Genomic DNA, 25,906 nt, shown 5'->3' with positions numbered 1-25,906 from the left:
ACTAACTCAAAGGTTCCAAACACAAAATTCAACATCTAATCCCTAGAGGCACACAATGACATGTAGGAACCTAGTATGCAAGCGAGAAAGTGTCATCGCATTTATCACGTACAAGTTAGCCTGGTAGTTAGCTAAACTCCACGGGTCCATACTGATCTCATGCGGCCACTAGTATCCTCTCATACTGACGAGGCATACTACAGAATGCAAGGTCGCAACCATGCGTTCTCACTACTCTCATCCTAGCCTATACAAGCACTCAAGGCATGGGCGAGAACAAAACTCTTATCTTTTTAGGTTCATTCAGTTAGTATTAGGTGTGAATGTTATCACTATTTAATCCAACTTACAATGAGTTACCCTGGCAGCCTCTTAGGGCCCCGGCCCCCATTGCAAGCCACTTCTCAACACTACATGCAGATATCCTAGCCTAAGCTCATGGAATCATAAATCTCAAAATCAAAAAAGATAATCCATAATAAAATCATCAAATATGCATAAAAGCATCAAACCTCCATGAGCAAACATCCATAGAAAAATCATGATCACAACAGCTCTCTATTGGCAACTAAAGTATCACTGATAATCAAAGTATCCAATGGTTCTCAATAACCAAAATATATCTCAATCATACTGATCGAAGACTCCAAAAATGGTTGAGTCAAGCATGTCACAACATGACATCATCAAGAATAAATCCACATTTCAGTCCCATCATGGCGACTAAAAAATAACCAAGGATAACTGATCGATGACCAAAAATAATGGTTAAGTCAAGTGTCTCATACATAAGAATCTCAACTATAACAATTCAGTAATCACATCCAATACATAGAGCATTCCATCACATAACCATGGTTGGGTTTAAAAAGATCGAGATTAAAACATCATCATGACATCACAATCACATAACTCTCAATCCTCTGGTAGACGTCCTATAACTGGTCAACACTAGTCAACCCAAATCCCAAAACAATAGCATAAAGAATACACAATGTAAACACATGTTTTGGTTTTGCTAAGTTTACAAACTTGAATGTAAAAGTCTCAGTTTACGTTTCCAAGTTTAGAGAATGAATTGGAGGAACATTTGTACATTTTGGATGAATACAAGTATTCTTTAAAATCCATCTTCCAATTATAAACTTCGATTAAAAATGTCCCCCACCAAACTAACAATTAAATTTCATATACTTAATAAAACAATTAATTTAAACCATTGTAAAAGAAATGAACCTTTGGTATAAATCATTTATCAGTTATACAATTATAATCCAAATTATTATTAACATATTTACATATTTTATATATATATATATATATATATATATTATTATTGCATTTTACAAAAATCGAATTAATAAAAATTTCGATTGAAAACATATATCAATGAAAGTCGAATTCATATGAATCGACACACACATTTATACATATCGGTGAGTACCTTCAGCGGTATGCAGGGCCCTGTGGTCGCAGGGCCTGCAACGTCAGCGGGTACTGTGTACCCCTGCCATCACAGTACCTGCAACAGCCGATACACTGCGACGCTGTGGACACGGGGGCACGGGTCTCGTCCCCCCCCATTAATGCATATCATTTTTTTAAATCGCATATGCGATTTTCCATTCGCCAGTATGCGATTCGATTTTTAAATAAAGTTTAACATTTTTTCAAAAATATTTTCGATTAATGATATTCGATTTTTAATTTAATAAATATATATTTTATATATATATATATATAGATATATATATTTATATATACATATATATATATACATGCAAAATTAAAAACATCATAGCATATAAACATGTATACATATATATAATTGCGCGCGCACGCGCGCGTGTGTGTGTGTGTGTGTGTGTGTGTGTGTGTGTGTGTGTGTGTGTGTGTGTGTGTGTGCGCGCGCGCAAATTGACAACATAGACATATATAGACACAAGATATATATATATATAAATTTCAATCCTCAGAATTTTCCTATAAACCATTGATCTCAAAAAAATTTCCAATAATTAATCTAATGGGTTTGACTATGAATCTCAACCCTAGCCCCGTGTTCTTTTCAGATCTATGCATATAATATTCTCAGATAAATTAACTACCCATATTGAGAATGCATACAATAAAAATATGAAATTCCTCAGAAGACATATGGAAGACACAAAGAAGATAGGGAATGCAAGATGCGGAAATAGCATAAGTAAAATCACAAGAATCTACTTGGATTCTGATGCTAATTCGCTCTTCCTCAGAAAACCCGCAGAGCAAGTTCCCTTCCTCAAAGTTCTCGAATCCTCCAATGCTCCAATTGCACTCCAAACGCTATGTCTAAGCTTCTAGGAATGTCTGAATATAAAAAGCTCTTAGGAAACATCTAGAATGCCTCTAGAAACAGTTAGAAGGTGTCACCAACTAAGCATGAGTCTTTTCCAACCTTCTAGATGAGCCTTAGGGTTGTAGACACCATGTGCTTAATTGATGCACTAACCCTCGTGTTGTTGACATAAGAGAAATAGAAAAGTGTGTTAACTCTCATGCAAGCTTATAACTCCAATTTACTTTTTATATAATTTTTTATTTAAGTATTTATAACTTTCATTTTAATTTTTATAACTTTTATTATTATTATTTATTTATTACTTTATTATTATTTTATTATTATTATTAATTTTAATTTCTAATTTTCTTTTATTTAATTTTTTTTTCCTCAATTAATTCTCATTTAATTAATTATAATCAAAATATCAAATAACATGATATTTTATATTAATTTTCTCAAATAATAAATTTATTAATTAAATCTATTTATTAAGACTTAATTAATAGAAAATTCACCATAGACCTCCAAGATAAAATATGAAAACCCATCATAGAGCAAATCACACAAAATCAGTCTAAAGGGTTAAAAATCACGAATCATGTCATCTGACACATTCGGTGGGTAAAATATCCAGATACTTGTCCTACCTCACTAAGACAATTGGTTTAAGGGTTTGGGATTTGGACTTGAGAATTTATCTCCCTTCTCTTATCATTGAGATAGTATAATAGGGTACGCTCATCCTGGCAATTCAGGGAAGTCGATACCCGATACCTGCAACCTGCAGAAAAACCATGCAACATACAATATATTTATAGTGCTAAGCTAAACAGACAATGGCAGTAAGTGGTGCATCGTGTAGATCCCGACTAAGCGGTTGACTACGACTCCCTTTCTTAACCACATTAGAAACGCCATACAATAAGATAACACGCACACCATACACATGCAAGTATGGGGTAAGTATCCATAATAAAACACATGAGATAATAAACCATCCAACTAATCATCAACAATAACTGAAAACAATATAATGATCATCATGTATGCATGAAATGTAAAGTCTAAATGATCTCATCACATAACCACTGAATCCATAACATAATGTCTAATAGTGTCAAAACAATACCACTAATCCATCAACATAAAACTAATCCATCATAGTCTGATAATAATAGCAACAATATGTCCAAAAAAGATGTGAACGAGGGTAGGCACTACAACTTTACCATTAAGCCTTATCTCAATATCACCATAAACTAAATCAAACATTCACTGCAATATATTATCAAATCTAATATCTAATTACATGAACAATGCTCACAACACATAAAAAAATCATGACACAAAGATTTGGTTATGCATAAACCCTCCAAGGTGAAGATAAAATTGTGATGGGGATGACACCCACAAAGTCTTCACTATTGCAACAATAAATTTTGCCAATTAGGGGTACAATTTTGATCACTTCTGATGATATACCCTATAAGGGGTCTTCCTTGTTAAGAGCTTTACAAGACTTATTCAGTTTACCTTGATTTAAGGATTTTACCTCTCAACTAAGTGAGTACTTTGTTAGGATATTTATAAAGCTCTATTAAAACCACTCAGTTAAGAGATTCACACCATGAAACACTTCTTAGAATGTCTCAGTACCCAATCCTTTAGTTTTCACTGCAATGTTGATAACATATCTCCTCTTTACAATCGTTGATCACTTCTTTGATATGATTTACACTAGCTCTACACTTTACTACTCGGTCACTCTTTGTGATTCACCTTCATACTTTGCATATAACCAAACTCTTAATCACATATGCTCCACACATGTGAAGTAGGTCATAAACCCTTATTAAATAGCCATTAGGTGAAGCTTCTAGATCATGATCAATGATCTCGATTCATTTCTTTTGCTGCTTAGTCCTTGCAATTTTCTTATTGGTTAAATTGCTTGCATAAGGATTAATGATCCTTACTAGAATTTTTAATCACCTCCATAACTAATTCAATCATATAAATACATCTCCATCACAACAGAAATAGCTAACCTCAATGTTTGTGTCATTATAAACAATCATGTCAAAACTATCTTACTCTGCACTTGAACTTTTTGACACTCAGCCATGTCCAATATGCATGTTGTCACTTGAGTTTAACTCTGCTTAGCTCAATCTGTGTTACTTGGTTCTACTATGCTCAACACAAGAATGAACTTGTCCTATATAGGATGACTCAATCTCAGTGATGACCGGTGAACCTTGCCTAATGAACGACTAAATGTTTTGCACTAATTGGGAATACCATGATTACCTTGAGGATTAACATCATGAACCCCTGAAATGAATGCAAAATGATCAAATATGCATGACTAAACTCATTTAACATATTTGTACCCAATTTCACACATTTTTAGATCACTTTTCCCCTTTTACCAAAGTTGCATTACCTTGGCAACTTATGAAACTTCTTGATAATTTTGTGGCACACCTTAGAAAACTTTTTCTCACACATTCTAATGACTTTCTAGAGACACTAACACACACTTGGGACTCATTTTTAGTCCTTATTCACCTATTACTTGTCCAAAGTCACTTGTAATCCAAAATATGATTAGGGTTTATCCTAGGACCCTAGGTGCGCCTACACCAGATATCATACCGCCATAGACATAAAGTAAACAGGGATGCTCTGGAAGAAAGCCTTTATAAGTTGTAATTTTCCCCCTTAACATAAGAGTTTTCCTTTCCATCCTGCAAGCTTTTTCTAGAATCTCTCTACTATTGTTTTCCAAAAGGATAATGGAGGTTGCTTAGGGGCAAAAGGGAGACCGAGGTAGATATCTAGGACAGAGGATATATCATAGTTAAGGATGTTGGAGATTTTAGATTGGATGGCACAATTAGTATTGAAGGACTTACTTTTTTGGAGGTTGATGTGTTGTCCTGATATAGTAGCATAATCATTAGGCAAAGTCTTTCACCTTTCAGCTTTCCTCTTCTAAGCTTCCCCAAACAGGACAGTATCATCTACAAATTGTTGGTGTGTTGAGGAGGGCAAAGGAGAAGCTTTGATGGTCTCCTTGCCATAGGCCAATATGCATATAGAAGAATCAACTGGGAGCTCCATTTATCGGAACAACATACTTAGTTGTTTTGACACAATTCATTATCATATTAAGGAACTTCCAATTGAATCCAAATCTTTTCAGAACTTCCTCTAGAAAGGTCCAACGAACTCTATCATAGGCTTTGGAAATGTCCATCTTAAGAGCCATAGAAGGAAGCCCTTTTGATGCCATAGTATGAACCAATTCATGTGTAGTGATCACCACATCCATAATGTTCCTTCATGCCATGAAGCCTTTTTGTTCTTTACATACCAGTTTATCAAGAATAGGTTTGAGTCTATGCACCATTAATTTAGAAACAATCTCATAAGTAGTTTTGCAAAGACTAATAGGCCTATAATCCATAAGAAAGGAGGGGCTTTCTTTTTTAGGGATAAGGGAAATATAGGTGTTATTAAGGTCCTTGGCCAGTTGATTAGTTTTGAAGAAGTGACACACATACATGAAGACCAACTCTACAACAATATCCCAATACTCAGCAGGAGAAAACCCATCAAGACCAGGGGATTTGAAAGCTTGAAAAGAGAGGGCGATCAGTTTAACTTCATTTATAATAATTTTTCTCATAAGATTTTGGTTATCTACTTCGTATAGAAGCTTTGGGATACAATTCAATAGGTTGCCAAGATCTTCCAAAGAGGTATTAGATCCTTTGTTCATAAAATAATTGATTGCCTCAATAATTAAGTCCTCTTCCTCTGTCACTATCATACCATCTTCTTTAGTTAGGGATCTTATTTGATTCCTGCATTTGTGTTTCATAGTGGATCGATGAAAAAATCTAGTGTTCATGTCTCCTTTAGTTAGCCATTGTTCTTGACTTCTGCTTCCAATACACCTCCTCTTGTTTGGATTTTTTAACCACTGGTCTCTTAGTTTTCTTTCCATTCTAGCATTTTCTTCATCTTCATGGTTTGTTTCCCTCTAGCTTTGAACTTGTTCCATTTTCCCTAGCAGCTCATTTTTTCTTTCAAATAGGTTGCCAAAAGAGTTTTTGTTCCAACTCTTAAGTTTTATCTTGCTAAGTTTTGTACTCAGGTTGATCATAGTTGAGCTTGTCGCTCTAGTGTTCCACCAATCATGGATTAAGTCTTTAAAATTAGGGTGGGAGAACCACATGTTTTCAAATCTGAAGGGGGTTGCAACTCTTTTTCTCATTTTCCATTCTAGCAATAGAGCATTGTGATCTAAACCAGTTTCGATTTGAGTAGAGGAGAAAGTTATCCATATCGTTCTTGTTAGAGTTGCCTTGCCTCCTATTAGTCCAGGTAAATTTAGATCTAGTCAAATCTAAGTTAATAAGACCTTGATCCAACAGAAACTCCCCAAGGCCAATCATATTATCTGAGTAGTCATCATTCCCCCCTAACTTCTCTAAGGGGTAGAGGGGAGAGTTAAAATCCCCAACAACTATCTATTTAGTATTATTGTTGTTTCCCATCTAATTAGCCAGTAAGGACCAGAACTGTTTCCTTTGGCCTTTATTATTAGGAGCATAAATGTTAACCAGATTCCAAGACCTCCTAGATAAAATATCATGACAATTTAAAATTATAGAATAAGGAGAGGAGTAGATTAAAGTACCTGAGATCTTATTTTTGTTCCTCATTATCATTAAACCTCTCGACGCTCCTTGAGAATCCACAGAGATCCAATCCGCCATAGGCCAAACTTGACTAGCCATTCTAGCAAAACCCATTTGTTGTATCTTGGTTTCGTAGATTAAAATCATATCTACTTTGGTTTCTTGAAGAGCACACCATGAACTGTGTTGCTCTGCAGTTCGATTCATGCCTCTCATATTCCGAGAAAAGACTCATTAAAAACAAAACAAAAGTTAGGACCAGCATTTGGTATAGTAAACTAATGAGAACTTTCCTAATCTCTTGATCCACCTTTAATTTCGTGGGACCCTTTTTTGTGCTCTTTGTCTTTCCTTTCACTATTGCTTCCATTGTGGATTGAGTATGAGAAAGTTGGTCGTTTAACAACTTGTACATTCAAATTGTTCTTATTTTTTGTTTTTTTTGTCCACAATATTCGAGGTGCATCAAAAAGTTCTTCATTGTCTTCTATCTCTTTTACTGAAGAAGGGGCAAAAAGAATATTCAGGGCATTTAGCTTCTCTCTAACTCTAAAAGTGTCAGCATCTTCTAGGTAAAATGGGGAGGAAGGGGGAGACAGGACCACCAAAAGACTCAAATGAAGGGTTGGAGTAGGGTTGTCAACTAAGGAGGGGGAGCCTAGGATAAAGGAAAGTGGATTAAGCAGGGCATTCCTAGCCGCCTCATCCAGGATCCACTGCTACAGAGGATTCAGAAGGGGGGCAAAAGGAAGCAACATCATCAGTACCTCTAAAGGGCTTGCCACCGATCCAAATAGAGTCACATGAGGAGGGCTCACAAGGAGGGAAGGAGCTGGGGGTAGCCTTTGACAGATGGGATCTAGCAAGACAGGCAAGAAATGCACAAGTGCCCAAACCTTTTGCATTGGATACAAAACATTGTAGCATTCTCGCACTCCAGGGTTTGAACAAAGATTCCCAACTTGGATTCAAGAGCAACCAAGGAAGGCAAAACTTTGTTGACTTTGACACACACAAATCCTCGCATACTGAAGCCTCAATTTTGTTAGAGTGATTTTCTCAATCAAGAGGAGGGTTCCAAAGGAATCCCCAATGCCTTTAAAGACTTCATAGTTCCAAAACTCTAGGGGGAGTCCAGGCAGACGAACCCAGTTGGGAGCTTCAACACCTAGGTCAATGGCCAGATCTAGTTTAGGTTACCATTTGCAAATGGCAAGTGTGTTTTTTGCATTCATCCCAGCGGACCAGGGTCCACTGGCGAGAACATAAGTAATATCTTCAGAGTTGCAGAAGGAGAACATAAACATACCATTAACCAAAGCGCTAATCTTGACACTACCTGTCAAAGACCAGGTTGAAGAAGCCCACTTCCTAAGCATTTCAATGGATGGCATGTAGAGGAGGAAACACCCAACCAAAGTAAGCTCCAGTTCTTTAGTCATTTCATCAAGGATCACATCTAGAATATTAACCACACCACCTTTTACCAAGCACAATCTACTTAGAGCCAAAGGAGACAGGGGGTAACTTTAGCTCCAACTACCTTCGCTACAAAAGACTCTACCACCATGTAGGAGGAAACAAAAGTGCCTATAATAGCAAGTACTGTTTTGCCATTACTAGTAGCTAGGGGGGGAAGGGAGCAGCATGCTTTACTAAAGAGCACGAGGGAGGGGGGAGTTGGGGTTGGAGTAGATGGGAGGAGTGAATAGGGAAAGGAGGGCAGGAATTGGGAAGGTAGTCAACCCTTGCTAAAGGATCCACTCCAGGCCTAGAGCCGGGCATAGTGGCAAAAGTAGGACAGTCGAAGGTCGGGAAGCGACAAAACTGAAGGCCAAGGAGGCGAGAAGTTGCAAAGTGGGAAGTTATTATACAAACTTTTTATTAAATAGAAATGTTAGCAGTAGAACTCTCTTTTATTGGAAAGCGTAGGGTAATCTTTACTCTCATGTTCATATTATGAACATTGCTTGAGAAGGCTGAGAATAGGATGTCAATCATATTTAGTAGATCTTGTTTTACACAGTCATGTGCTCTTTACCATTGTTTACAGCATGCTGAAATTCAAATTGTGAAGGCAATCATTTTGTTATTATCTGCAACAAATATTTGGGTTGTTGGGAACTAATAGGACCATGATTAAAGTTCTTGTTTTGGAATTAGCATACGAGGACTACTCATGAATGTATGGAATCGCCTCTTATTATTCATTTTTTCATGAGGCGAGACATTCATGTTAGTGTCAAAAATCAATTTCAGACGAAAGCATATAATATCATTTGTTTTTTCCTACAATGAGATGATGCATATTGCTAGAAGAGGCGATTAGATGGCAGATCATATTTAGCAAGTTTCATGCTATTGTGCAATGTTTTGGTGAGAATTGTGCGCTCTTACTTTGCGAGGCCAATTTGATTGTAACTTGTCAAGAGAATGGCATATAGCTCCAACCGTCCCTAGGTGTCATGAGGGTTTGAGCAGCAAATTTTGGAATAAATGTATTGGAGATTGGAAATTAGATGTTAGATCATATTTAGAAAGGTAAGACTTACATGCTCTACTATCGCGCAATTTCTTAGTGAGGATTGCAGACTCTTACTTTGCAAGGCCAATTTGAGAGTAACTTGTCAAGAGAATTGCATATAGTTCCAATTGTCTCTATGTGTCAAGTGGATTTGAGCAGCAAATTTCGGAATAAATGTGTTAGATTGTCTGTACTTTCAGAAGATTAGCGCAGGGGTACTTCTCTACTTACTTCCCATTGCTTAATTGAAGTTGATACCATTACACTTTCTAATCTGTTTTTCATTGTACCCAATGCTTTCAGATAAGCACCAGTGCTGTCCTAATAACATTAGATACTGCTTACTCTTCTTTAACATTAGCAATGGAGTGATGTCTGAACGACTCATTATGTCACAAGCATCTATTATATTCGTTACTTAAAGACATGATATCACCAATTTTCCACAACCAATTCAAATGAGCTGTAATACTTCCAACCCCTCCATAATTTATCATTAGAATTAGGAAACGATTTGATGATGATGATCATGAAATGCTATCCAAAACATTCATAAAAAACTGTCTTTTACCAAAAAGTGTTATACTGCTAAACTATGGTAACAAAGATTGGACTGCATTGGATACTCTATATTTTGGCAACAAAAATCAGAATAAGGCAAGTATATTGGAGCAGTTCTCTATGGTAGATTAGTGCAGGCAAAGTCCTCTTTACATTCCACGCTTCTTACTATCATTAGCACCACTTCCAAATCTGTTTTCTATCAGGTTTAAGGATTTGAAGATTAGCACTGGTGCAGTTCTAATATCATTAATGCTGCTTGCTACTCTTTAACATTAGCAATGAAGTAATGCATTCCACACTGTCTACTATCACCAGTATTTCCCTTCGTAATCTGTTTTCCATCAGCTTCAAGGATTTGAAGATTATCACTTGCACAGTTTCAATAGCATTTGATATTGCTTGCTACTCTTTAACATTAACAATGAAATAAGGTTTGAACAATACTGGGGGAAAATGCATCTAGCTACATTCAGAAACTGCTAATCTGTAGCAGCAAAGCTTGGAATGCAATGGATATTCTAATCACCACCAAACATTAAATAATCATAAACCTTGTTAATTTTGTTTGTTGGTGCAGCTCCCATTAAATCTTGATCACAAAAAGCAGGCATAATTGGGCCTGGGTGGCACCATCAAGACATGCTCGCCAGCAACTACGAATTAGTGAGGAATGTTTTGGAAGGTATTCAATTGGAATCAACTGTAACCTGCAGGTTTTCCATTAATGCAGCTGTGCCAGCAACAGCAACAGGATTCTCTGATTTCAAAGTCAAGTCAACTTCAATATTGGAATCCAACATCATGCTTTGTCTGTTCAAAGGCTCAATCTCATTCATCTGTTTAACACAATCGCCTTGTTGTAACCTTTTTTCCTCGTTAATTGGACTTTCAGGACTCTGCAATAACTCGTTTGTGACAACATTCCCATTCTCAGTTGATACAAGGGAATGTCCTGTTTCTGGCATTCCTAAAGTTTCTTGCTTTGGAGTAATCGGCTCTCTGCTGATGGAGTTCCTCTTGGAAGATGTTGTCGGTGTTTTGCTCGACACATTTGGTGTACTCTTCTTTACAGATGAACCAACTTTGGGGGGAGTCTTGTGCACAAGATCCCCATTTGCATGTTCATTATGATTGTCTTCAGGTTCGACAACAATGATGCTCTTCTTTTGGCCCAACTTTGGTGACTTCACACAAGTCAGAGGTACCTGCAACAAGGCAAGGAAATTTAGATTAAAAAAACTAGGATAGAACCCCAATAGATATTCTGCTAGACCCAGAATAAAAAGCTTGAACCAAATACAAATGATTATCATCACATTGCACGACATGTAGATGTTCCCATTTGCGGAATCTGATGCATTATCAATTATTTCCACATAATGCAACTACTTAAGTGCTAACATGTTGTAGATGTGTCACTTTGTTCACCTGGAAACAGGATTTAATATCTATTTGTGTAGCAACAACCAAAGACAACAATCTGCATATTATTATGTAATTTCACATATAGCATGACTAACAATTGTCATCTAGAAGTCATACTGCCATCTTTCACAATTCTATAACAATACCTATATCATGTGGGAAACAAGCAACAAAGATCAACCGAGTTACTTGAAATACATAACACAGTATAGGGTTTATTCCTCTACAAAATTTATAGGATGCATATTTTTGTTTTAAACATTCTTTAGACTTTTACTTTCTATTGCACCTTATATATGCAACATGGTAGTGTTGCCAATTTACATACATTGGACACAAATGCCAGTCACTATCACTATATCATGTGGGAAACAAGCAACAAAGATCAACCAAGCTAATTGAAATACATATCACAGTATATGGTTTATTCCTCCAAAAAGATTTATAAGATGCATTATTATGTTTTAACCATTCCTTGTGCCATATATATGCAACTTGGAAGTACTCTCAATTTACAGTGCATTTGACAAATATGCCAATCACTATCACTATGCTATGTTGACCAGCCATGTAAGCCAAAACTTTTTAAATAGCATCAAACTCGCATACAATCAGAGTATGTGCCAAAAACAGTAGATCGTTGTTACCTTCTTTGTGTCAAGCTTTGGGGGTATTGTTTCATGATAGAAATCTGGAACAGGATTTGCCTTGAATGAGAGGCTTCTCTTCATCTTCTTCAACTGCTCTTCCTGCAGTTCCTGTAATTTTCTGTAAAAACAAATTAGCATTCCAGACACATACATTGAAAGAACCTACATCAAATAGTAATGTCTATAACCTTGAGTTAATACTTGCAAAAACAGTGTACATGAAAGCCTGAAATGATGACCAAAAGTATGAAACAAGCTTCTATTCATCAAGATAATCAGTATCGCATATCATTTTCAGAAAGATGAAACTCCCATTAACCTTTGTCTTGGCTTGTAATTGTCGCCTTTCCTCTTCCTTTGCATGGAGTTTTCCTGCTACTTTTGTGTTAAACTGATGAATCATACAAAGAAAATATAGTCAATCTTTACAAAGAAATAATCAATCAGCAAAACATATAAAACAATTACCAAGGACAGAAAGCTTAATTCCATTTTTAGAAGTAACTTCTTACCTCTTTTTGCTTCTCAGTCGGTTCATTACATCTAGATATGGTAACCATGGAAGCAGCAACAATGCCTGTTCTGCTTTTAGAGGCTTCGGTTGGCGTTGAAGGCCTAAAAACATAAAAACAAATGTGTTAACAAGAATAGACCTGTGTCACAGAAAATAAATAAATATCAACAGGCAGATGATTCCTAAAAGTTTGCTATTGTATTAAATACTGATGCATTGTCAAAAATATCAACAAATTAACTCAGATACGGATTCGTGTGTATCTGGCCTAGCTTCCGCATCGGATGCGGATGGATGCGTGGAGCGCCCGGATTCCTTGCGGGTGCTGGCCGGAAGCCATCCGCAGGCATCCGGATGCATGTGGAAGCTAGTACTCAGCTTCCACACGCATCCGGATGCCTGCGGATGGCTTCCAACCAGCAACCGCAGGGAATCCGAGCGCATCCGCGGGGCTTAGCCGGCAAAGCAATAAAATATAGTTTATTTTAACTTAAACTTCCATAACAACATGTGACTAAAAGCATTTTTAAAGTGTTTTTTCACAATAAAACCCTAAAACGACCCTAGAAGTCAACATAGAAGCATTCTCAAGAGCCATTTTAGAATATTTTTTTTGCACCTACAGCCACTCCTTCATTGTGAAGCTAAGTTCAGCATTTTCGAAGAGGATCGATCGAAGAGGGAGAGATAGCTTTCTCAAAGAAGTTTAAACCATTCAAGGTAAGTGATCAATCCTTTTCTTGAGTATTTAGATGAATGTTTTTGAGTTTTTGATGATTTTTTAAATTTTTCAAGTTCTTGAAGATTTTTGTAAAGTTTTTTTTCAAAAAAAAAAATTTGAAAGATATGTAGAAGCAACTTTGGGTATCTATTTTAGTAGTTTTTCTCACTTCTTTCCACTTGTATGCATAATCATTGATGTTCATAGTTGTTACGAATTAATTAAAATTTATTTATTTTCTTATAAAATAGGTTGCAAAAAACTAAGCAAGAATGGATATCGGTGGTAGTGCTAGTCAAAGTTCAGTGGGGGGCCAAGGAGGGGAAGAGACTGATAATTTCAAAATTGATGTAGGTTCTCCTTTGTGGAGACATACAACACGGATATCACAGGTTTCAAAAGGTGGCTCATACTATTGGAAGTGCAATTATTGTCAAAGTAACAAAGGAAAACCTTTCAATAGCTCATATTCCCAAGTGAAGCTTCATTTTATGGGCCCTACTGGCAAAGGATTTGGAATGTGCAAAGGCAAAAATGGTACTGGAATGACTAGCGCAAAAATACTTTCATTTGTAAGAGAACAAGAAGCTGCTGATGCATTGATCAATAGATCAAAAAAAAGCTACTATCAAGGTCATTCCTCAAAGAGCAAGCCACAGACACCCACTGAACCAATTGCATCCTCCCAACACCCATTCTTGCAGGTACCTGTGCCAGGAGAGGATGAGGAAGAAGTGGAAATTTCAACCCGCAAAAGAGGCCCATTGGACACTGCATTTAAAATGGGGGCAAGAGACCGCACTAATGAAGCTATTGCACGTTGCCTCTATGTGAATGGGCTTTCTTTCAACTTGGTGAGATCACCATATTGGAAGGAAATGGTGGCAGCAATCAAAGAATCACCAGCTGACTACACAAGCCCAGGCTATGAAAAGGTGCGTACAACTTTATCGCAACAAAAGAGGGCACATATAGAGAGAGACCTTCAACCAATCAAAAAATCTTGAAAAACTTTGGGTCTAACTATTGTGTCAGATGGTTGGAAGGATACAAGAAACCGGCCACTAATTAATGTGATTGCAATTTCCCCCAAAGGGGCAATGTTTTTGAAGGCCATTGATTGTGAAGGGCAAGTGAAGGATTCAGAATTCATTTCTAGAATTCTCATTGAGGCCATTGAGATGGTGGGTAGTGAGAATGTGGTACAGGTGGTCACTGACAATGCCAAAAATTGCAGGGGTGCGGGTGCTTTAGTTGAGAATCGGTATGACCATTTTTTTGGACTCCATGCACTATTCACTCCCTTAACTTGATCATGTAGAGGATTGGCACTGAAGTAGATTGGGTGAAGAAAATATATGAAGAGGGGGAGGACATATAGATGTTTGTGACCAACCACCACATGTCACAATCCATTTTTAGAACATACTCCAAATTGGAGTTGCTGAAGGTAAATTAATTTTTTTAAATTACTAAGTTTCATGGTTTTGTAATTTAGTTAAAAATTAAAATTTCTAATTATATTGTCAATTGACATATTGTTAACTTGCTTAGGTTGCTGAGACCCGTTTTGCATCTCATACAATCGTTATGAGATGACTCCTCAAAGTAAAAGATGCATTAAGTCAAATGGTCATCGGTCATCAATGGGGTGTATGGAAGATCTCAAATTCAAAAAGAGCACAAAGGATCAAGGATTTGATCTTGAATGAGAGTTGGTGGGCTCGTGTGGCATATGTATTGGATTTCACCGAGCCCATCATGACTATGCTCCGTTTTGCTAATACAGATACACCTTGCTTAGGGGATGTGTATGATGGCATGGACACCATGGTTGAGAAGGTAAAACATTCTATACAAGCACATGAGAGTGACCCCACACAGTGTGAAGCCTTATGCAAACAAGTGCAAGCAATTATCAACCATCGCTAGAATAAGATGACTACCCCATTGCACCTCCTTGCATATGCCTTATCTCCTAGGTACTATAGTGAGGAGATAGCTGGTATGCCGAGTAGAGTTGCACCATTTGCGGATGAGGAGGTTGCTGAGGGGTGCCACAAAGCCCTTTCAAGACTCTTCCCACTGGAAGAAATGCATGAAAAAGTGAGGGAAGAATTTGGGTTGTTTGCTTCGGGGTTAAAGCATTCTCCATTTGCACTAAAGGACCAAAATAGAATGGGAGCTATCACATGGTGGTACATGTATGGTCAACCTTTCAAGCATCTTCAACCTCTTGCAATCAAAGTCCTATCACAAGTAAGTTTTTTATTTTGTTTTGTAAATTTGTTTTAAAATTTTATGTTTACACTTGCATTGTAGAATTTAGTGTTTCATAAATTCTATAAAATTAATTTGCTTTTCATTTGTATGTTTTGTGACAACTATATAGGTTGTTAGTTCTTCTGCTGCTGAAAGGAATTGGAGTACATACTCCTTTATCCATTCGGTGAAGCGCAACCGATTAGGTTCCAAGAAAGCTGAGGACTTGGTCTTTGTCCACACCAACTTGCGTCTTTTGTCACGTAAGAATGATCATTACAAGGAAGGGGCAACAAAGCTTTGGGATGTAGCCCTTGAGTGTGCAAATTTCGATGCAACACTTCATGATCTTGTTAGAGTTGGAGACGGTGATGATGTTAGTGTGGCACGTGGTGCATCTAGCATAAGTGGAACCATGCTTGGTTCAAATGATCTTTCAGCAGTTGGAGATGACAATGAGAATGTGGATTTTCTTGCAAATCCCTATGATTCAGAGTCAGACTCTGATTGATTGAATCTTCAGACTTCAATCATTTACCATGTTTTTAAATTTTATTTTGTTGGAATCTTGAACATGACCTATTTGAACTTATTGTTTAAGAGTCAAGACTAAACGCTAATGTTGGACAAGCACATATTGATATTGATATATGAATATCATATGAATTTTGAAATATCTTGAATTTTGTTTAAGGGTTCAGTTAACTGTTAAGTATCATAGATTCATAGTCATATTATGATTTATGAAATGATTTGTTTTTGTATATTTCTTGCATTTCTTCGCATATGTTAATATATATATATATTTCCTCCCGCATCCGCATCCAAAAAAAAAAAAAAATCCCTGCATCCCGTATCCGCTTCCGGAATCCACATCCGAATCAGTAACTTAGCAAATTAACATAAATAATCCAAACTTATAATATTATAAAACAATGAGATTGGAAAAAGTCATGTACTGTTAATTTTAGTGATTCTAATCAACATAAAAACTCAACTAGCATCTTCCAGTAATATACCATGAGAAGACACACAGACATCAAGAATATGAGTACATTCTTTGCAGGTGTGAAGCTGTGATTTTCAAGTTGTACAATTAATCAGCAAAAAAACATTTTCTATATATGAGAAACTTGACTATTACAGGCCAGCTACCAAATGCACATTTGTTAGAGCAATGGTTCTGAAATTTTTCCACAAAGCCGCAATACTAGAAAAAAATGAGCAGGCCACAGAACTATAAGCAAGATAAACAATACTCACTTGTGTCCAATAGAATGGGAAAATTTGGTTTCTGAAACTCCTGAAGCAGTTTTTCCAGTCAGCTGTACAGATAACGAATAATCCAAACAAAACATTATGAATTAGGATCCATTTGCTCACAATTGAAGCACAATGTGTCACCAATTAACTTATCTTCATCAAACACCATGCATTACCAAGATCCATAAATATCAACAGTCACAATTTGCCCTCAATTCAGATTTAGATGCTCTTCTAAACTATTTGGGCTATTCAAAATTTGAAAGATGAAGTCCCACTACCTGTTTTTTTCCAGCCAGTGGGGATGCCACATTACTTGTACTAGCACGCCTAGAATGTTTCTGAGCTGCTTCACTGACAGTTTGTTGTGATCCAAATGAAGCCCTTTTATCAGTAGCCAGTGAAAAAGGTTGTGGTATAGTGTAATTTTGCCTTGAAGATCCAGGGCTAATTTTCTTATGAAGTAGACTCTTTGATGTAGCTGATGTGAGTTCAACATTCTCATCCGACCTGCTTCCTTTATTTGTAAATGCTAAAATTCTATCCTTACCACTTTGTATTGAAGTCTTTGTTGTTATGACTGAACTCTTCGGAATCCTTGAATTTTGGCTCTGACAAGACATATTGCCACTCTTTCCAAGTAAACTATTGCCAGTTTTCAAAGATCTGGAATGTGTCAAACGTTGGTAGGATGGCATCCTGTTTTTCTGTGAAAAAGTGGCGAACAAATAAAAACATTATTTAAACTTTTATCTAACAAGGTTTAGGATTTCTTATTATATCGATGAATGCATCACAATTCTGCAAACATTTGTATTCACTGTATACCTTGTCGAGAACTAAATTATTCTCCTTTTTCACATTGGATACATATGATTTGTCACCAATTACTTTAGAATTCTCCTGCTGTTCATTCCGTGATTCTTCATTTGCATGGCCGCTGGATTCTGCAACCTTTGCTTCTTTAGCTTCTTTTTTCTTTGAAGCCTCTTCAGATTCAAAACACTCTTCAAACATTTCTGCTTTTATTTCTTTATTTGTGTCAAAAACCAAGTTCTCCTTCCCAAGATTGCCTATGTTAGAGGACTGCTGAATGATCAGATCATCAGACAATATGCCATGCTGAAACGTTTCCTTTTCCATTTTGTGACTTCCATCTTCTCCAATTGACATGCTTTTGGAAAAGTCTTGAGTACTTATAACTGATTGTATAGCTTCTATTTCAGTCATATTTGGACAAATGATTGTTAAACTCAATTTCTTTGGTTATGTTTTATAGTAAGAATTGCTTCCTGCAAAACCAAAGGATGAACATAAACACAATTTATATTGAAGCCCCTTGTGCTAAATTATTGCATCTGATCCAAAGGAAAACCAAAATATGAAATAAAATCATTTGAATAATCCAACATAAAACAATGGGAGAGGTCACAAAAAACCAAGTTCTGCATGACTAAATTGTACAAGAGACGGGATTAAGTTGGTTGGTATATTTTTACAGTATTAAACTATCCAAAACATCAAAAATTACTTTTTGTCATTCAAAAGGCATGTACCATTTTGTCACCAAAACCTCTTGGATTAGTTACAATTAACAATTTGTGTTTACAGCCCTTCATTCATTAAATGAACTATCAAACTTGATTTGTTAGTTAAATCTAGGCAAAGAAAAGACAGGGTCTCGCTGATACTAGGATATAACGACGAAACTTATTCTTTTGCATAACAAACATTCTGGTCTTACTAAATACCAAGACTAGTATGAACCACAGTTTATACTATCTGAATAGATTGTATTGCATTTATTCTTGCGTAGAATTGTAAAGAAAAGAGTTGCAACATAGATTTTAATTTGGAAGTGCAAAGATGCACCCAGAGAAGAATTTCCTACCCAGGGTCATTTAAGAGCAAAGGCCTAGCTGCAACATTGCATGATAGCTCCTCCATTGCCATATAACTTGGAAAGTAGTTTTAATGGAGACAGAATTGATTGTAGAGTGCAAATTATTTAAGTTTGGTGCAGATTGAGGAACACAACCCCTTATATTATCAGAAAAGGTCTAAAACAAATTTTAAAAAAAGGTTATTACTTTTTCCTCAACTATTTTAATTAAAATTACAGTCCAGGAGATGTTGTTGCAAATTCAAATTAACTCCACTTGGCTGCATATGAAGCAAGAAGCAAGAACAGTATATAAACAGAGAAACAGTTAGAAGCCTAAATGAAGCAGCTGCCACAATACTGAAAAAGGGCAAGGGATTGCAGGCCATTCCGAAAAAAGAGGAAGTTGCCCAATCATTTAGGACCCTGAAGAGCAACAGAAAGAAATATGTATAATAGACAAAATAAATAGTGAACTTCAAAACAGAAACATCAACTACGGTTGCACTTCTCTTACTGAGGGCTCTTCCCCTGGTGCTGACTCTGTTGATTCATTTGATGTTCCTCTGGCGGTTTTGTGTCAGAAGGTTGATGTTGGCCCTTTTTCTGCCGCTGACTCGGGCCAGAACTCTGCTGCTGGTGCTTTTCCTGTAGCGGGGGTTTTGGAAGTTAGTGGGGATTGGCAAAAGGCTGCTGGGAAGGTGGAGGATGGTTGGACATCAGTTAAAGGAAAAAAAGGCAAGTCCACCATTCACTCTTTTGATATGGCTTTGCGTTCTCATAAGTCGGGACCTAAATGTAAATCTTGATGGACTTTGGTTTCTTGGGCTGTTTGCCCTCTTGTAGGGAACTTGGGTGTGTCCCTCTAGTTTGTCAGGTGGTTTTCCACAGTTGTATTTGGTTCTCATTGCTATCTCTTTCTTGTCCCTTTGTACAAGGTTTCGGGACCTTTCAAATCCTGTTTTTACTTAATCAAAACATCAACTACGGTTGATAGAGTTGACAGGGGATGCACCATGAGCCAAAAAGGAAAGAGTTTTTTCATCTTTCCGTGTTATTATATTTTTATATAGGCATAAGTTAGTCTTATCTTTCTAGGGTAAAATACTGCCTATGGATACATTTCCAATTCTCCACATGCTTGAAGTAACTCTGCACTTGATATCATACAATTTTATCACTGAATTTTGTCCACCTTTGTTATCAGACCGCTGAAAGTAACACATTTATACTTATTCCTCGTAGAAACAGATGCTACAGACCACTAAGACTAACCTGGAAATATTTTCATGTCAATAATAGAAAATGCAATACAAACAACTTTAAGTCAGCAATCACTTTGTAATGAATATCATTCAAATTAATTCTGAATCAACTACTTTACTTAACATGTAGCATGAATAGGTAAAAAATTTCACTATGGTCAACATGAGAGCATAAAATGTGCGCCATGATTTTGCAAGGGATAGACTTTAGCATTTAATCTAAACCATGTAACTATGTTCTGAAGATCATAATCAATGAGAAACTGGCCAGGCCAAATGACAACCAAAAAACTCAACAAAAGAAGGAAAAGGATGAATGCAAAAAGTGAATAATTGCAGAAGAAATAGATCCAGCAAAAAGCACTATATGATGGGACATGTGATTTACAAATTCAAGTGAATAATTGTGCACCAGATTTAATGTGATTAAAAATCACCATCACACCCTTATCTCCTGTACTTGGACTTTATCTTGAATACAAACAATTTTTATTCTACCTGCTCCTCAAACTTCTACCATCAAAAGCAAGTGTTTAGCAGAAATATGTCATGAAGTCAGAAAACCAAAAGGCATAACAGATTGTGATACATAATATATTAGCTGTCTATATTCAGTTGCATTAAAAAGTAATCATGCACAGAATAATAGAGATGTTAGTAAGGAAAACTAGCAGGGTGCATAATACTTAACCCATGAGCTGTGTCCATAAAGAAAAATGCTAAAATGTCATTTCACATAATAATAGAAATGCTGTCATCTAAGGAAACCAGCAGATAAGTGATAACCTTATTAAAAGACATTAAATAAGAATAGATAAGCAATAAAGGCAAATGTAATAGGCATTTGTAGTGTTAGCAAGCACGTGGTCTCATCAAAGTATTTGTAAAGAGTAGAGAAGGTGTTTATGATGCAAGGAATTTGCTGATAAAATGCCCAAACACTGCTAAAATATAGGACTGGACAAGCTCAAGGAGCTTAAAGCAATTCATTTAGCTTTAAAAGACTCTGCTGATCCCTGATTCTCATGAGCAGATAGTTAATGTCAATAATTTGGAATGGGCAGCAAAAATATAAATTGCTATCACTGATAAAGTATGCACCACTGGACTAACATTGGCAAGGAGCTTTTCAAAATGTGTTCTCTAGGCTCATGCATCTGCAAACCTTGATGAATCGAATCTAGCAAAGTAAACAGCTGAAAAAAGTGAAACCCAAGGACTACCACCCCTGAGAACCTCAAAGTACCCGTCCCTGAGATGCCCCCACACTAAGTACTTGGAGTACCAACCTCCGCTATTCCGCAACCACATTGTCACCAGGACCAGTACTTGAATTTTTATTTGAATTTAAATTTTTGAATGTCACTATTCGGTATGTACTATGTTAATATGTTGAATGTTCATGGTTCTAGTTCGTGTTGTAATTTTGCTATGTTCAAGTATTTCAATTTGGTATGTTATACTGAAACATAATTTCATAACTAGCATTTCAAGTTCTATATATATTGCATACAACACCCCCTCCTGCCCCTGCCCCTGCCCCTTACGCCCACCACCGTCCCCCAACCATCTTGAAATTGAGGCCATTCGTCCCCCTGTCCTGAAAACTCGTCCCTATGTACCCAAGCGCCAGTGTTACACTGGCTGGAAATGTTTTGCATGGGGTAATCTCAAGTTCTGCAAATGAAGTCCTCTATAGTTCTGGGCATGCATACTAATACACCAGAAACAGAACCCTCTGTGACAGATTTCAAAGTCCCTCTGGTTCCAGCAACACCTGATAATCAGGGGGTGGCTAATTCATCCAGAGATGGTCTAAGTATTTTGAAGTTGAGTAGGCAGCAGCTTGTAAATGATAAACATTTGTTTAAAGATGAGGTATCTCTAAAGTTTCAGTGAATGCCGTAAAGGAGCATTTGGGTCTGAATATGCAGCAAACACACATAGTTCCTTGAATGAGGATGCATCCTATCTTATCATTAGGAGAGGAGGTGCAATATGAGGATAAGTTTTCCAAAACAGGATTAATATCTATTGTCCAGTATTGCTGATTTCCGTGCATGAATAACTACATCTTGGTGATCTAAAATCAAAGGTATAACTGGAATTTACCCAAATACTCAAAGTTTCTCGTGCAGAAGTTAGATCTTAAATTCTACAACATGGCCTGTTAAAACTTGGTTTCCAGGTTTCAACCCAATTATCGAGTCATTTCAATCATTTGCCAGTATGGGTGATCTTGCCATATATCTATACAATTCTGGATTGATGGTTGCTCCAAGTCCAAGGTATAGGTAACATTTTAGGCAGATTTTTTAAATTGAATCTGAAACAAAACAGTCTTCCTTGCCTAGAATCTAGGTGGAGCTGGATTAGGCAGAGGGCTTCCTGACAAAATATGGCTTAAGGTTGACAATAGAACATGGAAGCCAGTGATAGATTATAGAGCATTTCTTTATGGTGCAGGAAAAGTTTTCAGGTTGGCCATATTGCATCTGGATGCAGTGCACCAAAACATAACTCCAGCAAACAAGTTGCATGGTTAAAAAAAGCATGTTTTTCTGGCCTTAAAGTCAAACACAGATGGTGCATCCTTCATCAACTGATTTGAATTCTTCTTCTGCAACGTGTAAGCAGCCTCATAATAGCTGCTCCACAAAGCAGCACTCATAACATAAAGCTATTCCCCCTCCATCACCTCCTAAGGTTTTGGCCTGCCACAGCTAAGGATGTGAAGAAAATAGCTAAGGAAATTGGGCTAGATAAGGTGGAGGTAGCCAATGTAGTGATGGAGGTAATGAAAATGTGATGAAGTCTGGTTTGAGCAAGGGAAAAGTGAATACTTTGTGCTGCATATTTGCCTGCCTCAAGCATAAAAGTACAAACAGATGCAGCTTTACCTTACAAGGCTCTTACCCCATCCAGAATTCAAAACTCTGTGTGACCCACTATAATTTCAACAGCTGAGAAATGGGGTATCAGCACTCATGTTCCTCAATCAATATTATATTATATCAACTAATCTCCTTCCTCTTTGTCAGTTTCTTCAGAATATGTGGATGAGAATGCTCAAGGCTAGGCTGAAGCAAGCAGCAGGCAGATGAAGGCAAATAAGCAATCTCGAGGTCATAAAGTGACAAGATCTTATAGGAGATCTAGCAAGGCTTGGTTTTGGTTCTATTATGTCTAAATCCTTGCTACAACTTCTTGAGTTATGCACATATGTAAATTGTTGGTGGTTGAACCCCAATATTTTGTCTAAAAAAGTAATTGTGACCCTACAGTTATTTCGTAAACACTAATTCTCCATGATTACCAACACATCTTTTGAAGAAGATAATTTCCCTTGACCACATGAACATCCCAAAGACAGTCCACAAGCCATAATAAGAAAAATATGATGATTCCTAGATCTGTATAACAGTGTCGTAATATTCACAAACAAGAAACAAACCAAGCAAGAAGACCGCAATGACTCCCACACAGGTACACGGCCATTGTTTTCAAACATTATGCTTATTCGTAGAGAGCATCTACTATCTACTGTCTAAAGGAGGTGCACCCACTCGCAAGCAACAGGTTCCAACCTGCATAGCTTGCTAAAATTGGTGCAAAGATTAGACATGGAGAAAAGAATTCTTATATAGGGAATTCCCAGGTCAGTGGAATAGCTAGTGACATATAGATAGTGGAAACTTCATTCTCCACGTGAGTCCAGTTATAGTAACCATAGTGCAGGAATCTTCATTCGAACATGCGTATCATCAAAAAAACCTCCCATGATTTCAGCTCTTCAATGCTCCCAGAAAGATAGCCCCCCCCCCCCCCCCGGCAAAGCTGATGGAAAGGGATTCACTGCCAGGGTACAGAGACAATAATATTATTTAAGTAATTACCTCTGTCTGCAACTTTGCAGAGGATCCATCTTTAAATATAGTTTTCTTAAACAGATAAGAACCCTTTTACAGCATCGAAGAACAAAGGCAATCTACTCGACTAACAGACATCCCTATTTGTAAGGCTATCCATAAAAACAATATAAAACACAGATGAGGATAACTCGAGCCACAGTACAATTAGAATCACAAATGTCTTACTCAGAATGCATCGGTAAATTGTTTCCTGATCCGCAAACTTGCTATCATCATAACGTAACACAAAAAAGCCCTGGCGAAAATACCTTAACATGATAGAATCAATCTAGCATGAAAGAACACCAGCTCTGCTCAAACATGGTGAAGCCAACTATTTGAAAAACGCATATCATAATCCACTCTACATAAAAACTAGGTTTGGTTGACAGTATAATTTTCATGCGCCATGCAAAAAATAACAAATAAGTAAAACAGTATACAAAAACTCTCTGACAACTTAACCAAAAAGGAATAAATACCATTCAATTGCTTTAACTGAGCCAAACCCAATACAATATCAACAATTGGATACTAATATCGTAGCACATACCTGCAATATGAATCCGAATTGTACTTCTACTAAAAAGCTTCCTAAACCCAGTGCTTAATCCTCTGTCACACTATCAGGAGCAAGTTTTCACAGAATTCGGCAGCATGCACTTCCCAAAATTCAAGCCTTGAACCCAAAAAACAATTTCCAAGTGGATCCTTAAACCCCTCTTCTACCCAGGATTCCAAAGTCCCTATAACAATTCAAGAAACTGCATCAAGCTTGCTGAGAACACTATTAGCACACTCCCATTACAAAACCAATGCTTGTGCACAACAATCAACAAACCCACAAGCCAATTTAATGGTGGAATTCCCTTGGACTGCTGCCGTCTTCTCACTCACTTTGTTTTTAATTGTTTGCTGACTATTCTATGGTATAGTTCGAACTGGGCATCTGTTTGTTTTTTTCAAATTCAAGAGAACGTTTGAACCTGCTCGACGTTAAGAACCCTAAGCTAACCGTGATTTGGTTTTGTACCATTCACATGCGTACCTTGGCCGGCAGATCCATAACCACGGTTAGCAGTTATGTTTACAATATTCATCTGACGTGTCAGGCGAAGTCGTCAGAAAATGGAGCTACTTTATTCAGCAGCTAGTACTGACGTGGCAGTCCGATCAGTATATGCCCGCCAGATGTCTCCACGCCATCTAGTTTAGATATCCAGAAACGGCCTTTGTTTTTTATGTTAAATTATAATATGGTTTATAAGTTTTTTAAAGTGGCAAAATGATAAGACTAAAAAAGAGACTTCAATTTTATTGCCAATTTATAGTCTTTTTACATCGGTTTTTCATTTCAAAAATGTTTTTTTCCATCGAAAAATATTTTAAAATATTAATTAATTTAGATGTGTACTTCTCATGAGAAGATAATAAAATAGGGATAAGTATTGAAAACCGGGTCAATTGAGATCTTATGACAATATTTTTATAGGATTCTATTATTTTAATAAAAAATTGTCTTTTTGTAGAATAGAATATTATGAAAGAGTATATATCTAAATTACAAGTTGTCCTTAAGTAAAAAGTCAAATATTATTTAGGAATATATTTTGGTTTAGTTACAAGGATTTAAACTTTGGTATAATGAATCAACTTCATTTAATCTAACATTATTTTATTACTATAAAAATCATTTATATTAATATATTTTAAAAAATTGAAATTTTTTTATTAATATTAATGTTAGGCAAAAGCCTACAACATAATGGGAACTCGTGAGGCTCTCATGTGGGAGTTCCTGGATTCGAATTTACTCATGTCATTTACCGATCATATATATAGAAGTTTCATTAATCATCTCTTATATTGGAAAACATAAATAATATT

The 25,906-nt window shown here is 36.6% G+C and overlaps 1 protein-coding gene across 1 annotated transcript; it reads right to left on the bottom strand.

The window, feature by feature from the left end:
* Positions 1-10,161: 10,161 nt before the first annotated feature.
* On the bottom strand, positions 10,162-25,017 carry LOC149534520 (uncharacterized). Its single transcript, XM_089805258.1, has 8 exons — positions 24,573-25,017; positions 17,790-18,253; positions 17,243-17,668; positions 16,962-17,023; positions 12,714-12,816; positions 12,521-12,592; positions 12,199-12,309; positions 10,162-11,331 (listed from the first exon to the last, which is right to left on the bottom strand). The coding sequence occupies exons 2-8, from the start codon at positions 18,189-18,191 to the stop codon at positions 10,813-10,815; spliced, it is 1,695 nt and encodes a 564-aa protein (XP_089661384.1). The 5' UTR covers positions 18,192-18,253; positions 24,573-25,017; the 3' UTR covers positions 10,162-10,812.
* Between the last annotated feature and the right edge of the window lie 889 nt (positions 25,018-25,906).

Source organism: Cupressus sempervirens, chromosome 10, assembly GCF_028749045.1.
Source record: "Cupressus sempervirens isolate cs-2001-9-10 chromosome 10, ASM2874904v1, whole genome shotgun sequence".
Taxonomy (NCBI): Eukaryota; Viridiplantae; Streptophyta; class Pinopsida; order Cupressales; family Cupressaceae; genus Cupressus; species Cupressus sempervirens.
This window is presented reverse-complemented; position numbering and strand designations above follow the sequence as displayed.

What these genes read in the sequence shown, in the direction of transcription:
- LOC149534520 (XM_089805258.1), bottom strand. Translation starts at nt 18,191, where the DNA reads ATGACTGAAATAGAAGCTATACAATCAGTTATAAGTACTCAAGACTTT. An exon ending in CACTGGCTGGAAAAAAACAG is followed by an intron (nt 17,024 to 17,242) that starts GTAGTGGGACTT and finishes TTATCTGTACAG; the next exon opens with CTGACTGGAAAAACTGCTTC. An exon ending in CAAAGCTTGACACAAAGAAG is followed by an intron (nt 11,332 to 12,198) that starts GTAACAACGATC and finishes GCCTTGTTGCAG; the next exon opens with GTACCTCTGACTTGTGTGAA.